The following is a 15,767-nucleotide window of genomic DNA, read 5'->3' on the forward strand; positions in this document are numbered from 1 at the left end:
GACGGTGCCGTTGACCCTAGCGCGGCCGGACCATCCTCGCTCACCTTGCTCTGTCGGCCAAATAAAGATATCGACCTCGAAGATTCCCGCGACAGCTGGGCAGGAGAGGCATAGTGTTTGGAGTGATTCGCCAGGCTAGGAGAGCTTGCCTTTGACGGTAAGTGCGCAAACGCAGCTTTCGAAAACGGCCGCTTCATGGGCGGGCGGATCGCATGGGCCGTCGAGAATCTCACACATCTTCGGCAAGTCTTGGAGGCCGCTAGACGTATCGAGGGCTCCATGATGGGGATTTCCTATACCATAGATACCGAGCAGATAGGACGAATGGTTGCGGATTCGCGGCTCCCCCAGCTCTACCTCGTTATCAGGTTCAATTTTGAGGATCAACCGGATGAAGCTCTCATCTCGGATATCTACATGCAGGAAGCAATGTACCTAGGTACCAATCGTGTGGTTTTGCACCTGACATTGCATGGAGTGGATCTTTATCCGACAGCACGGCGCTGGCGCTTGGGCCACTATGACCTACCTTACCACCGGCCAGCTTCTTCGGGTAGGTACCTAGGTACCACCGTGAGCACGCGCGTCGGATGATTGTTGCTCCCGAGAAGGGGCAGAGACGGCCCGTTCGCAGCTGGAGGCTGGAGGTAGGACTACCTGAGCTGGGGCTGGAGCTGGGGCTGGAGCTCTGAGATTGGCGCAAGACTGCTAACAATCATAATTCTCTGGGCTGAAGCCTCAAATTTGCAGACCGTCAGAGCTTCTTCATACACGCGACGCGATCCTCCCAAGCTTGCAGGATCTGCCCTGGCATTGACCAAACAAGAAGGAAGTGAGATAGAGAGACGAGAAGAGTCGCGCAGGCTTCCTGCGCACCTCCTGCGAAGATGGCGACTACTTCTAATATGTTTCTCTACTCACTGACCATACAACCTCCTACCACCATAACACAAGCTATCCTCGGTCAGTTTTCGGGCACGAAAGAGCAGCAGATCATCACTGCCTCCGGCTCGCGGCTCACGTTGCTTCGCCCCGAACCGTCCCAGGGCAAAGTCATCACCCTGTTGTCCCACGAGATTTTCGGCATTATTAGGTCCGTCGCCGCTTTTCGTCTAGCAGGAAGCAGCAAAGGTAAGTCTTGACACGCCCCCTCTATGTAACGCGTCACTTAGTGATTTGAAGCTGGGTCGGTAGCAGTGTACGACGTCGTCCCGGGACTCTCGACGGACCGATTCGAATAGGAACCCTGCTAATCTCTCCGTGTTTAGACTATATCATCCTGGCCACCGATTCCGGGCGCATCGCGATCGTTGAGTACATTCCGCAGCAGAATCGCTTCAAGCAGCAGAAACTTGAGACTTTCGGGAAGTCCGGGGTGCGCCGGGTTATCCCAGGACAGTACCTCGCCTGCGATCCCAAAGGCCGAGCATGTCTCATCGCGTCGATCGAGAAGAATAAGTTGGTTTATGTTCTGAACCGAAATGCCCAGGCCGAGCTTACTATTTCTTCGCCTCTCGAAGCGCATAAGCCGGGGACAATCGTGCTATCAATGACGGCTTTGGATGTCGGCTACGCGAATCCCGTCTTCGCTGCGCTAGAGGTCGACTATACCGAGGCGGACCAGGACTGTTCGGGTCAGGCCCTTGCTGAAGTTGAGACCCAGCTTGTCTACTACGAGCTAGACCTAGGCTTGAATCATGTCGTCAGAAAGTGGCATGAACCGGTGGACCCGACTGCGTCGATACTGTTCCAAGTACCCGGTGGCAATGATGGTCCCAGTGGCGTTCTAGTGTGTGGAGAGGAAAACATCACTTATAGACACTCAAACCAGGAAGCATTCCGAGTCCCGGTGCCGAGAAGGAAAGGTGCCACCGAAGATCCCCAGCGCAAACGATCCATCGTGTCCGGCGTCATGCACAAGCTTAAGGGGAACGCCGGCGCCTTTTTTTTCCTTCTCCAAACGGAAGATGGTGATCTCTTTAAGGTCACCATTGATATGGCCGAAGATGATGATGGGAATGCCACCGGAGAAGTGCGACGACTGAAAATCAAGTATTTTGATACGGTCCCCGTCTCTACGAGCCTTTGTATCCTCAAAAGCGGCTTCTTGTTTGTTGCCAGCGAATTCGGAAACCACCATTTTTACCAGTTTGAAAAGTTGGGCGACGATGATGACGAGCTGGAATTTTCTAGCGACGACTTCCCCACAGACCCCCAGACGCCATACAAACCCGCCTATTTTTACCCGAGGCCAGCTGAGAATTTGAGTCTCGTCGAAAGTATCGATTCCATGAATCCCTTGACCGATTGCAAGGTTGCGAACCTGACCGGAGACGACGCACCACAAATCTATTCAATCTGTGGCAGCGGTGCGCGAAGCACGTTCAGAATCCTAAAACACGGTCTTGAGGTTAATGAGATTGTGGCCTCGGAGCTTCCTGGTGTCCCGTCCGCAGTTTGGACCACGAAGCTGAACCGTGATGACCAGTACGACGCTTATATCATTCTTTCGTTTAGCAACGGCACCCTGGTTCTGAGCATCGGTGAGACCGTTGAGGAGGTTACCGACACGGGGTTTCTCTCGTCGGTTCCCACCCTCGCCGTCCAGCAACTTGGCGAGGACGGCCTTATCCAAGTCCACCCCAAAGGTATCCGGCACATCGTCAGAGGGCGAGTGAACGAGTGGGAGGCCCCGCAGCACAGGTCTATCGTTGCTGCCTCTACCAACGAACGCCAAGTTGCAGTCGCCCTAAGTTCGGGGGAAATTGTTTACTTCGAGATGGCCGACGACGGCTCGTTGGCCGAATACGATGAAAAGAAAGAGATGTTCGGAACCGTCACCTGTTTGAGCTTGGGCGAAGTGCCTGAAGGCCGCTTGCGAAGCTCATTCCTAGCCGTCGGGTGCGACGACTGCACTGTTCGAATTCTAAGCCTGGATCTCGAGTCTACGCTCGAGAGCAAGTCGGTGCAAGCTTTGACTGCCGCCCCATCTGCGCTTTCCATTATGTCTATGGAGGACTCGTCCTTTGGCGGCTCGACTTTGTACCTCCATATCGGCCTTCACTCCGGTGTCTATCTCCGGACTGTCCTAGACGAGGTCACCGGAGAACTGACGGACACCCGCCAGAAGTTTCTCGGGCCTAAAGCCGTGCGGCTCTTCCAGGCGTCAGTCCAGGGCCACACCTGCGTGTTGGCGCTCAGCTCGAGGACTTGGTTGGGATACTCGGACCCGATTACCAAGGGCTTCATGATGACACCGCTCGACTATAGCGACTTAGAGTGGGGTTGGAACTTCAGCAGTGAACAGTGCGAGGAGGGGATGGTGGGAATCCAAGGCCAAAATCTCAAGTAAGCGAAACCTTCCGATTGAGTTCAAGTTGAGGAGTGATGAGAAACAGGGATCCGACGCTACAAGCGATGAGGTCTTGAGTATTTATATGCCAATTGTTCCTACTGAAATTCCAACCATACTCCCGTTTCACAATGATTGCGGCCGCAAGCAATAATGTACTAACTGGTGCAGGATCTTCTCCATCGACAGGTTGGGAGATACCCTCCTACAACAGTCGATACCGCTCACATATACCCCCAAACGTCTCGCCAAACACCCCGACCAACCCTACTTCTATACCATCGAGTCCGACAACAATACCTTACCACCCGAACTACGTGCGCAGCTTCTCGCTGACCCTGGCGTCGTTAATGGAGACGCAGCCGTGTTGCCGCCTGAGGAGTTCGGATATCCCAAGGCCCGCGGTCGTTGGGCATCGTGTATCAGCGTCGTCGACCCACTCACGGAGAAGCGAGTCCTGCAAACGTTAGATCTGGGGGATAATGAAGCCGCCGTCAGCATGGCTACGGTCTCGTTCGCGAGTCAAGACAATGAGACTTTCCTCGTAGTCGGTACTGGGAAGGATATGATTCTTAATCCCCGTCAGTTCACATCGGGTTTTATCCACGTCTACAGATTCCGCGACAACGGCCGAGAGATCGAATTTATTCATAAGACCAAGGTAGAGGAGCCGCCGATGGCATTGGTCCAATTCCAGGGTCGTCTACTAGCGGGAATCGGCAAAACTCTTCGCGCCTACGATCTCGGGCTGCGCCAGCTCCTCCGAAAGTCTCAAGCCGAGGTTGCCCCCCAGCTTATTGTTTCGCTACAAACCCAAGGGAGCCGCGTCGTGGTCGGCGATGTGCAACAGGGCGTGACTTATGTCGTTTATAAATACGAAAGCAACAAGCTGATACCATTTGTCGACGATACGGTGCCCCGCTGGACAAATTGTACGGCCATGGTCGACTACGAGTCGGTTGCTGGTGGGGACAAATTCGGGAATATCTGGATCGTGCGATGCCCGCAAAAGGCGAGCGAGGAAGCCGACGAAGACGGCAGCGGAGCGCATCTACACCATGCCAGAGAATACCTGCACGGTGCTAGTCACCGTGTGAGCCTAATGGCCCACTTCTACACACAAGATGTGCCCACGAGCATAAGCAAGACCAATCTCGTGGTTGGCGGGCAAGATGTGCTCCTCTGGAGCGGTATACAAGGAACCATCGGCGTATTCATCCCGTTCATCAGCCGCGAAGATGCCGATTTCTTCCAAAGTCTCGAATCGCACATGCGAACGGAGGATGCGCCGCTCGCCGGAAGAGATCATCTCATATATAGGAGCTATTATGCTCCTGTGAAAGGGGTAATCGACGGGGATCTATGCGAAAGGTTTGCATTGCTTCCGAACGACAAGAAGCAGATGATTGCGGGAGAATTGGATCGGTCGGTTAGAGAAATCGAAAGGAAGATATCGGTAAGCGAGTTTTCTAACACCCCCTCCCCCCACCCCCTTTAGTCCACGGCCTCCAATTGACATTGGTCTAGGATGTACGAACTCGATCAGCATTTTAGGGAGGGGCCAATTAGCGGCATGGCGCTTGGAGTCAATGTATGGAGTTCTGTGCTGTATCTGCTAAAACAGACGCGTTCGAGTTCTCATGTCGGAATACCTCACAAAGCTAGTCGGTTAGTATTGTATCGACGCCCACGAAAGCAGCAAGTATTCTAAGTGCGTTCTAGATGCAGAAAGTCTATACATTTAATATACACAACGGGGACGCTGGGACGTTCGTCCAGCGTCTGCGGCTTTGATTTCTCCTACCGTCGGCCTCTCCAAAGTAGATGCCCGCTGCTCGCCCCTTTAGCAACCCCCTTTCCTCTACCCGCGACCTCTATCGGATGGGTCCGCTCCCACTCTTCGTCCGCGAAAAAGGCCTCCATCGCCGTCGTCAGATCATAGCTGGCCTGCTCCAGGTATAATACGGCGACGTCGTATTCGTGGACCTTGCACGCCACCATCCAGCGGCGAATCTTGGTTTTCCGCGCCTCTTCCTCCTCGCCCTCGACGGGCCGCGGAGATAAACTCACCCCGCCTTTATAGTACTCGCCGGGTATCACCACCGCTCGCCGCCCCAGAAGCAGATGGTCGCTAGTGATGTTGTTTGCGCGCTTCAGCGCCATCGCGGGGACACCGTAGCGCAGCGATAGGGATTGGATGCTGTCGTGGGCGTGGTTCAAGAAGTGCAAGGTGTCTTCCGCCGGCTTCTTCTCGGAGGAGGCCGAGCCGGACTCCTCGCCCGGCTGCTCCGGTCGCTGCGCGGCGCATGGGGTGTATGGCGGGGGCGCCGTTGCTACGTCATCCCTGGACGGATGGTTTGCGACGGAGGAACTGTACGAAGGGGGGTCGTCTAGGTCCGGGGGGAGGACCGTGCCGGTTTGCGAGATTTGGCAGTAGGGGCAGTAGGAGCTAAAGCGAGGGTTGTTCTATTTCGTCGATTACGTCGATTAGCAGTAGGTCCGTAGGCCAGCTTGTATATTTGGAGATGGCCGCGTCATGATATATATGGTGTGTACACATATATATATATAAACACGTATATCTATCTGTCAGACAAATAAGCGGCCCACGCACATTGCGACAGTTGCCGCATATCACTCTCTGGCAACAATCCAAGTGGCGATCTAGCGGCAGAGGCTTTTCCGAGGGGCCGTGGCGGGGAACCTCGCAGAGCAGGGTCGCGCAGGTGCAGCAAGACTGGAGAGACGGCAGCGCCTTGGGCTTGGAAATGGTCATGGTCGGGAGAGGCGTTCGAGGGGGAGCAAGATCGGGACATGACACGGAGAGAATTGCGAGGGAAGCCAGAGAGAGCTCATGGTTTACAGGATGCTTGCGTAGAGAGAGTGGGATGGGCGTAATTGATAAGCTACCTCTTAGAGGAGGGACGTGGGAGGTTCGGTACCTACATCAGGTGGTGAGGTACCCCTCGTGCGCCCTCTTCTGCCTCTAAGGTGGGTACATAACGTAGGTAGCATAGCTTAACCTCTGTTAGGTTAGGTACCTTAGGTTCATTGAGGTAGGTGACTCTCCTGGATGGGTGTAGAGAGGTGGCGTGCTCGCTCGGTCCGGTGACATGTCGGCGCTCTTATCTGGGCCCTTATCCAGAACGAGACCCCTTTGAAAAGAGAACCCATGACGTTGTTGTCTTATCGATGCTATCGATTAGTAGATATCTACCACCTAAGGTAGGTAGGTAGGTACCTGTAAGCAGCGACTTGGTGGTATGCCTACCTACGTATGTAATTACCGGGCATGCAGTCTGGGGGTTGGCGCTAAGCGGTGGGCAATTACGGGCGGCAGGTACTGTTTGTGCCTCGGCCGGCACGCACCTCCCCCTAATATTAGGTACCTACCCAAGGTAGGTATACCGCTCAATAAAAGGTAATATTGCATAGTTACATCTTATCCACCTACGATTATATAAAACAACCGAATCCAGTTAACGAGGTGGCCCCATATTGCTTTCTGATGTCAGATAAACGCTTTGTGCATTTCCATTCAGGACAACCTCCCCCAAGCTGCCTCGTGCCGGGCCATCCTCTCCACACCAACTCGACTCCTGAGTCCCAAAATGACACTGCCAAAGGTTCGGGGGCCGAGGAAATTACAACCCAACACGAAGGACAAGGCACGATTGCCCGGTAAATGAACCGGAACCGAGACGCCGTGACCAGTGGCCTGGTGATATAGAGCGCGTCGTTGTCGTTGTCGTTGTCGTTGTCGCAGTCATACTCTAGCCGGATCGCCATCGTCACGACCGTCGGGGCCATTGACTACTTGGCCCTCGTCGAATCCAAAACCCACCCTCTGCGGACTTCGATGCGATCATAATCCCTTGTGCTGCCGGCCTTCGAACCCCTCTGCCGACCTAGCAGAGCCGTTGTCGCCAGAGATGGCTGCCGCTACTACGACGCCGGTGTTGCCCACGCCCACGCCGACTCCCCCTTCGACCAAGCATCCGTCTCACTCGGCACCCGTCACCCTTAACGAGGCCGGGCTCGACTCGCCCTCGTTTAGAGCTACCTCCGTCTACTTTGCTGAGCAGGTCGATATCATCGAACGATGGCTGGAAGGCTATGCGAGGACGACGGCTAAGCTGTCGCACGACATGCTGAGCCTCGAAGATACTATCAACACGTATCTAACCAAGATCATCCCGCCGACCAACATCAATACCGTCGACCACGACTATACCGCCCTGGCCCTCAAGCGGTACAATGACGGGTCGAGGGAATGGTGGACGCAGATACTGAATGCGGCTAGGAAGATGGAGGCCATGTCGGTCGAGCCCATCCGCGGCTTTCTCCAGGGCGACCTGCGAAATTTCAAGGAAACGAGAAAGATCCTGGAGCAGACGCAGAAAGTTTTCGATACGACGTTGGCTCGGTACGTGGGCCAGTCCAAGACGAAGGAGCCCTCGTCGTTGCGTGAGGACGCGTTTGCCGTGTACGAGACTCGCAAGGCCTACCTAAAGGCGTCCATGGACTTCTGTTTCTTCGCGCCCCAATTTCGTATCAATCTCGACAAGCTCCTTGTGCGGATATCCTGTGACCTCTGGCGTGAGATGAAGAAGTCGCGAGATACCGCGGGGAGCTTCGGGCGGTACAGCCACGAGATGGATCGGGTGAGAGGATGGACCAAAGAGATGGAGCTTAGCGAAGCCACATTCCAACGCGAGTTGCAGATAGCACGGCGTGATATAGGGGAGGTCGCACTAGCTACCTTCAAGCCGTCGCGCGAGATCGACGACTACAGTGCCTCTACCGTTCCTTTCTTAGGATCCAAGGGGCCTATGAATGTTGCTGCTGCCGGAACTCCCGCGGTGATAGCGGAGAAACAAGGCTGGCTATTCCTACGGACGATAACCGGCAAGCCATCTAGGACCAACTGGATCCGAAGGTGGTACTACTGCCGGGATGGTATCTTCGGCTGGCTCGTCAGCAGCCCACAGGGTGTCTTGCAGGGTGACGAGATCGGCGTCCTTCTCTGTAACGCAAAGCCTGCCGTCGGCGAGGAACGCCGGTTCTGTTTTGAGGTCAAGACTAAGAATCAGACGCTGCTACTCCAAGCTGAGACCCAGGCCCAGCTGATGGAATGGCTCGAGGTGTTTGAAGTGGCTAAGAAGAAGGCGTTTGAAGCGAGTGTGAGTCGGGACAGTTCGACTCTACCCGGCGGCATCGATCCGGCCTTCTCCATCACACCTCCTTCGCTACCGGAATTCTCTGCCAAGGCATTAGACACGCAACTTGACGAAGGGTCGGCAACTGCTGACCGAGCTGGAACTCTACCACCCCCTGCTCCCGACGGGGGTTTGGTTCCTAGACCAAGCTTTGATCTCATGTCAGCTCCGCCAAAACGATCGGTGACATCTCTAGCTCGTGAGGAAGGCGAGACAAGTCGGGAGCACGCAGCCCGGATCATGCAGAAGCTCGATCTTCATCGCAAGGCTACTTTCACTTCAGGTACGGATGTTGGATCTCTGTCGACAACAACCCCGGCCGGTGGCATCGCCAGTCTCATATCTGCCAGTCATGGTCTATTGCCGGGATATCCTCCGGCAGCCCCCAAGCAAACGCAAGGGCCGATATTGGTGTTGCCAGGACCCGGGACACAACCCGGTAGCCTTGCCCCTTCAACGCTAGCCAAACCGCCAGCAATGACCAATCTTAGCGGGATGGCTGTTGTTTACAGTAGCGACCGAGCATTCAGCGCAAACCCGACGCAGAGCTTACCGGCTGCAATAGTGGCAAATTATTGGGGTAGCAATACATGGGGTCAAGAGCATTTATCCAGGGCCACTTCGCGTGCGGATTTTGATCCGGACGATCCCTTCGGGCCCAATTCGCCCTCAATCAGGATGACCGTTGGCGATGGCGAAGAGGCCAGAAGCCCAACTTCAGCACATAAAAAGGCTATCAGCATGGACGCGAGGCTATTGCAACCAAAAATCGTTCAACCTGTTCCAGAGAAGCCGCCGCAGGAGATCTTCCCGACCAATTATCCCGTGGAGCTCAAAACCAATTCCGCACAGTTCCGGTTACTGTTCCCACGGGTGTCCTTGGAGGAGAAACTGGTGATGGTCTTCCGGGCCTCCTGGATCAGCACCTCCGAGACGGATCGTGATGCGCCCCAGATGGCCGGTAACGGACGAATCTACGTCACATCGGATAATATGTACTTTTATGGCCACCAGATGGGCCTCGTGGTGACTTATACCATCACTCTCGACACCATCGCAGAGGTGACAGCCGCGCCTGGTAGAGACTGCGATTTCATTTTCCTTCACCTAAACCAACGAGCAGACGACATGGGATACACGCGAATCACGATCAAGACCTTTCTCGAGGATCTTGATCTACTACATGCACGTTTGAATCTTCTCATAGACGACCTACAAGCTGAGGAGCCCATGGAACTACCAGAGCTTATCCGCTCTCTCATCAACTTGGATAAAGAAGAGTTAGACAAGGATAGCCCTAGCGTAGATAGCTGGGAAGAAATTTCGGCCCAGACCCCTGTGGACAATGGCACCGCGGGCGGTAGGGCAATCGGTCCCCGACATCACGGTTTCGGCCATAGATCTCGGCACAAGCTGTCGCGCAGACCCTTTCCGAAGTTTCAACTCCCAGCCCAGCCGGTCATCTACGAGCCCGACGGTATGCAGAGGAAAGTTGCAGAGCGGAATTTCGAAATCAGCGCTAAGGCATGCTTTCACGTGTTGTTCGGAGACAAGAGCTTCGTCTTCCCCAAGCTCTATTTCGAACGGAGAGCTCAGCAAATTTCGCAGGGCCCTTGGAAGCTAAACGACGCCGGCAAAATGCAAAGACAATTTCATTTCAAGGTTAACTACACCACGGGGCTGGGTAGGTCTAAAGCGGAGGACATAACGGACGAACAGACAATCGACTTATTCAGCGAACACGTCACGTACGTTGTCGCACACGTGAAGACGCCGTGGCATCTACCCCACGCGCACGGGTTCAAGTTGGTGACGAAGATCGTCATCACGCACGTCGCCAAGTCAAAATGCAAATTAGCCATATTTACAAAAGTAGCTTGGTCTAAGCCACCAGCACTGGCGAAGAACATGGTTGAGCGGCAGGCACTCGACGACGCCGGGCAGGACGCCGAGGAGCTTGCCGAAGTGGCGACAGATCAAGTGCGGAAGCTCGGTCACCACAGCCGCACGAAGAGGGCCATCCAGGTCTACGGTAACGTCGGGCAACAGACGCAGGTTGTCGTCTTCACGCCCGGGGAGAACGACGCATCGAGGAAGGCGCACATCAACCCGCGTACGCTGAATTCGATGCTGCTCGAAACCATCAGATCTTTCGGCGACAGCGTCGCATCGTCCCTGATGATGTGGACATTCGCGGGGGTGAAGAAGCTGTGGGATATCATCACGGCGCAGTGGATCATCCTAGGCCTGCTCGGATTCAGCGTGCTCACCAACATCGTTCTCTCGTCTCAGGGCATGTCGACGTGGTGGGGCGAACGACGAGCAGCCAACTTTATGAATCGCGTCGGCGTCAGCCCGAATGCGATGATGAGCAGGGCCATCTACATAGCGGACCTAGACGAAGCGGCCAAGAGTTCGGCCACGCCATCTTCGTGGCCGCAGGACAGCTACTGCTATTCGACATTCCAGTCCATCGCCAACAGCAGCAGCATGGACGCGCCGTACGAGTACACGGGCTCCTCGCTCTCTTGGAGCTCGAGCCGCGCAACGGCGCGGCGGCTCCGGCAGACGCGGCAAAAGCTCGGTTCGTATCGGCACGACCTGCTGGTCGCGATGCGGGTGGTCAACAGCGTGGAGCGGGAGATGCTTCAGGCCGAGTGGGAGAACTGGCTACTGGATGAGAACCACCGGTGCGAGCAGGTGGAGGTCGTGCTCGCGACTTGGGACAGCTCGTCGTCGCCGACTAGCGGCGGGGCTAAGGGGGGCCCGGGGAGAGACAGCGAGCTAGCGCAGAAAGTTCTGCAGAGTGTGGGCAAAGACGAGTCCAAACGCAAGGGCTTGCAGCTGTGGTACGAGGAGTACTGCGGCAGCTGCCGAGAGGACCGGGAAGTGCTACTGCGGGAGAGGGAGAGCTTGTCTCTCGCGGGGACGGTATATTAGCACGCGGCGAGTGTCAGCCGCGGTCGGCCGGGCGGTAGGGAGAGAAGATAATAGAGGCTGCAAGTACAAGGAGGTCTCGGACGAGTAATCACTGTTTATAGAAGTGCGCGCTCCCGGTCTGTTTCGTGGGAAGAGGAGGAGTAGGTCGTGGGTATCACAGGCATGAAACGCTGCATAGACAGGTTAGAGTGTCTGTTCTTTTGTTCGTCGAGTTTGTACCAATGCAGGGTGGTGGTGGCAGTAGTAGCAGCACCTAGGACACGAATACCCCAGAATCGAACGTGTTGTCCTTGAGAACATAACGAATAGTGCCGCATTTTCTTAGGTGCGCATATATGTAGATACCGCCGCCTCTTGTTACTTTGGTTATTGTATTGTATTTTTGTTGTCTTTGGATAGGATCGTCCATCGGTGCAGCCCCTATTCCCATCCCACGACTGGGTTCCCCGTTTGATGCATTGGAGGGTTACATACATATGTTTTGGTACGTGACGTCAGGGGTATAGACACGAGATTGGATGGCATGTTGGTAGACGGATGTACCTATATGTACCTATATATGCCCGTGCCCTATGGTCTGCGTGGCGGCTACGCCAGAGGACTTCTCAGGTACAGGGTCTTGCGGGATGCCTCGCCTCGCATCTTGCCATCGTCATTCACCTCACACTCGATGCATTGGCGTCTACTCTCTATCGCCGTCTCGATCTCTCCTCTCTCTCTCTCTTCTTCCTCCTTCCCCTCTCCCTCCTAACTTGTCCTACGCACACACATCCATCGCACACACACCCACTACATACGCATCTCCTACACACTCACACGCACGCCAAATCCCCCGAGCCAGGATTGCTTTTGTACGTTCGCCCGATCCGCGTAATGGAACCAGGAGTTTCGCAACTGTCCAGGCGGCTAGGGGTGTTCTAATAAGGCCTACGCATCTCGACACGACCCTCTACGTATTTACTGAACACGGCAACGCGTACGGACCGCATCTTCAACCTATATCAAGCTCGACACTCCGAGCGAGGTAAAAATACCATGCCGAACGCCCACGAAGCCTTCAAGGCGCTCGGTCCCATCAATTGGGACGGCATCGCCCACGACCAGCTTCAGACCTTTCTCTCCGACATATTTCATGATGCTCACTGCGTCATCGACTCCATCCCCGTATCGCTCGCGTCCTCCCCGCAGATGCCGGGCAGGTTACGTTCAGCCACCGACCCGGATCTTCCCACCCTCCCCAGCAGGACGTCCCAGCCGTCGGCCCGAGTCAACCAATTGAGGAAAGAATGGAAAGAGGTCAAGGTCAACCCGCGCGAGAACCCCCTCGGCCTCGACGTCTACAAGCTGGCCGCTAAGGATGGGAAGGGCGCTTGGTTTGCGAGGCGTAGTGTGCACGAGGGCCTCTCCTTTGAGAAGTGGAAATTGTGCATGGAGAAAGAATTAGACGAAAGCATGAAGGTCCAGGGCAAGCCCGGCGATGGGAGTATCCGAGGCATTGGTGCCGACAAACGGGTCGTCAGTCAAGCCGTCCAGGACTACGGCAAGATGCAGTGTACGTCACCGGTATCCCACCGTCCAAGAAAGCATACGTGAACAAGAAATTTTACAACCCGAGGCGATACTAACAGGTATATCGGACCAGTCTACCAACTATCAGCGCAATTTCCAGGACCGACGACGCCCCGGGATTTCACAACCCTCCTATTAAGCTCCGACTCGGCACTCAATCCCCCTCCACAGGGAGAAGCGGACAACGCCAGATACTTTATACTCGTGTCGAGGCCGTGTATCCATCCAGAATGTCCACCTCGTCAAGGTTTCATCCGTGGTCAGTACGAGTCCGTCGAGTTCATCCGTGAGATACGAATAGAGAAGTCCCTCCGTAAAACTCGGTCGTCGATAGATGTAACCGACGATTCGGCGGCGTCGGTGCGGAGCGCCGCGGAGAACATCAGCAGACAGGCCACTATCCGCTCGGCTCATAGAACGGCTATAGCCGCGCCCTCTACCAACGACGAACGGGGGCGGAAACGGGGTAAAACCATCGGGTCCGTAGATATTGGGGACGTTCGGGAGGAAGACGAAAGCTATGATACCGTGATAGAGTGGTTGATGGTTACCCGGAGCGATCCCGGTGGTAGTGTCCCTCGATTCATGATCGAGAGGGGGACGCCCCCAGGTATAGCCGGGGACGCCCACAAATTTGTCAAGTGGATCTCATCGAAATCCTTGGACGATTTCAACGAATCTAGCGGCGAAGATGCGAAACTCAAGCAAGAAGCAGCAAAGGCTGAGGAAGTCGTTTCGAAGAAAATGGCGTCAATAAGCCTGACGTCGAATCTTACTGGAGACTCTACCGCCCCGCGGCAGAGAGTCGATAAGATAGTGGAGGAAGAGGAAGAGGAGGGACCGCCGGGGCCTATGGGCTTCTACGGCATGATGGCAAATGCTCTAGGCACCGCAGCTTCGGTAGCGGCCTCCCACATCCCTTACCCCTTTGGATCAACTAAAAGCGATGGCGCGGAACCGTCAGATCTATCCTCCGAAGCTTCCGACGACTCTTCCTCGGTCCATAGTTTCCACAGCTTGGAGGCCGAAGAAGTCGACGAGTCGTCGTCTAAAATCAAAACCCCACAGCTCACACCCTCCGTCACCACCGGGGCGGAGTCCACACGCTCGACCGACTCTCTAGCAGTCCGCTCGACGGCGCCGTCACAGCACGAGAAGGAGCTCAGGAAGCTCGAGGAGCGCAAGCGGAAGATAGAGGAAAAGCTGCAGCGGGAGCAGGAGAAGGCACGGTCGAAGCGCGACGAGGCGGCGCAGCGCAGCGAGGCGGCGGCGGAGAAGCTGCGGCGGAAGCACGAGCGCGAGGTGGCGAGGCAGCGGGAGAAGCACGAGCGGGAGCTGCGGAAGATGGAGGCGAAGCGCGAGGGCGAGCGGAAGAAGGCGGAGGAGCGCCGGCGCAAGGCGGCCGAGCGCGAGGAGAAGGCGAGCCTCGCGGCGGAGCTCGAGAGGGCGCGCGCCGAGCGCGACGTCGCGCTCAAGCAGGTCGAGGTCCTGAAGGAGGCGGTCGGCGACCTGCAGGCGCAGAACACGATGCTCGTCGCGCGGTTCGGCCGCGACGGCACCCGGCCGGAGGGCGCGCCCGCGACGCCGCCCGAGAGGCGCGCCGTGCTGAGGAGGTCCGCGACCGACCAGCCCGCGGAGCACGCCGCGATGTGACAGCTCGCGGCTCGGACGGGCGGGGCGGCAGCATAGCTCCGTGGCATGCAGGTACGCGTCGACGGGACGGTCGGACGTCGGAAAAAAAGGCCAGGTCCCACCTCGTCGCGATGCCTCCCTCGGGTCTTCGGCGCACTCCGCAGCAGCCGCCGTATCTGGGAGCCTCGTCGAGATCCCGGACGGCCGGGTAGAGGTGTAGAGACAAGACGCAGAGCTGAGGCGAGGCGAGGTGAGGAGGGATATAGGCCGGAGGGAGAGGACGGCGTATAGTAACTACATGGAAATACTTGTATTACTTGTATAAGGGTCAAGCATGTACATTCCTGGGAGGGGGGAGAGGGGATGTGGTGCTAGGTTGGACAGGGCGGAGGGAAAAGAACACGCCGCTGCGTATGCATTTATACACGTAAGCACGTCCTTCGGAAGTGTGTCGAAGATGGAGGGACGCGTATAAGACAGGCAGGCAAGCTAAGCTTGTGTTGAAAACACAGTAGACTTGTGTTTATGTTCATATGTACGCACGCGTACCGAAGATACGAGACCTACCTATATATCTATCCGTCCGCTCTTCCCCTCCCCTTCCCCCCTTTTTTTCTCACGCCCACGCATACGTATACCCAACCGCCCCTACCCCTTTCTTTACCCACCCCCCCGACGCTGCTACCAGGCCCCCAGCGCGTCCCCCAAGCCCTCGCCATCCGCCAGCCGGAGCAGCAGCCCGTGGACGCCGGCGCGGTGCCCCTCGTCGCAGAACCGGCGCAGCTCCCGCGCGATCTGCGCGCGTACGTCGGCAGAAAGGGGGTGGGGGCCCGGAGCAGGAGCCGCCGCTGTCAACGCCGCGCCCACGCCCAGGACCCGCGCGCAGACGGCGAAGACGTCGGGCTTCGCGGTCCAGCCGAGCGGGCCGTCGTCGGCGGCGGCGCGGGCCGCCAGGCACTGGAGGCCGTCGAGGGTCCAGCGGGCGAGCGCGGCGTCTACCGCGGCGGCCTCGGCAGGCGGGGGCGGGAGTGCGAGGAACACGGCGCGCCAGCGGC

The 15,767-nt window shown here is 56.5% G+C and overlaps 4 protein-coding genes across 4 annotated transcripts; 3 read left to right on the forward strand and 1 right to left on the reverse strand.

Annotated features, from left to right (window-relative positions):
- The first annotated feature begins 698 nt into the window (after positions 1-698).
- GGS23DRAFT_543677 (pre-mRNA-splicing factor rse-1) lies at positions 699-5,020 on the forward strand. The gene is made up of 3 exons (XM_051514858.1): positions 699-1,131; positions 1,269-3,348; positions 3,524-5,020. Exons 1-3 carry the CDS (start codon positions 888-890, stop codon positions 4,848-4,850), a joined length of 3,651 nt encoding a protein of 1,216 aa, XP_051376732.1. The 5' UTR covers positions 699-887; the 3' UTR covers positions 4,851-5,020.
- A 132-nt stretch (positions 5,021-5,152) lies between these two features.
- Positions 5,153-6,128, reverse strand: GGS23DRAFT_591825 (uncharacterized protein; the record flags this gene model as incomplete). The annotated part of the gene is made up of 2 exons (XM_051517788.1): positions 5,153-5,818; positions 5,967-6,128. The coding sequence occupies 2 exons, from the start codon at positions 6,126-6,128 to the stop codon at positions 5,153-5,155; spliced, it is 828 nt and encodes a 275-aa protein (XP_051376733.1).
- Positions 6,129-6,882: 754 nt separating this feature from the next.
- Positions 6,883-12,033, forward strand: GGS23DRAFT_543695 (uncharacterized protein). Its single transcript, XM_051514859.1, has one exon. The coding sequence runs from the start codon at positions 7,285-7,287 to the stop codon at positions 11,509-11,511; it is 4,227 nt and encodes a 1,408-aa protein (XP_051376734.1). The 5' UTR covers positions 6,883-7,284; the 3' UTR covers positions 11,512-12,033.
- A 371-nt stretch (positions 12,034-12,404) lies between these two features.
- Positions 12,405-14,985, forward strand: GGS23DRAFT_7898 (uncharacterized protein). Its single transcript, XM_051521284.1, has 2 exons — positions 12,405-13,063; positions 13,154-14,985. The coding sequence occupies exons 1-2, from the start codon at positions 12,547-12,549 to the stop codon at positions 14,731-14,733; spliced, it is 2,097 nt and encodes a 698-aa protein (XP_051376735.1). The 5' UTR covers positions 12,405-12,546; the 3' UTR covers positions 14,734-14,985.
- The last annotated feature ends 782 nt before the right edge of the window (positions 14,986-15,767 follow it).

The sequence above is a fragment of the Durotheca rogersii genome (assembly GCF_024521655.1).
Source record: "Durotheca rogersii strain YMJ 92031201 chromosome Unknown GGS23scaffold_1, whole genome shotgun sequence".
NCBI lineage: Eukaryota > Fungi > Ascomycota > Sordariomycetes > Xylariales > Xylariaceae > Durotheca > Durotheca rogersii.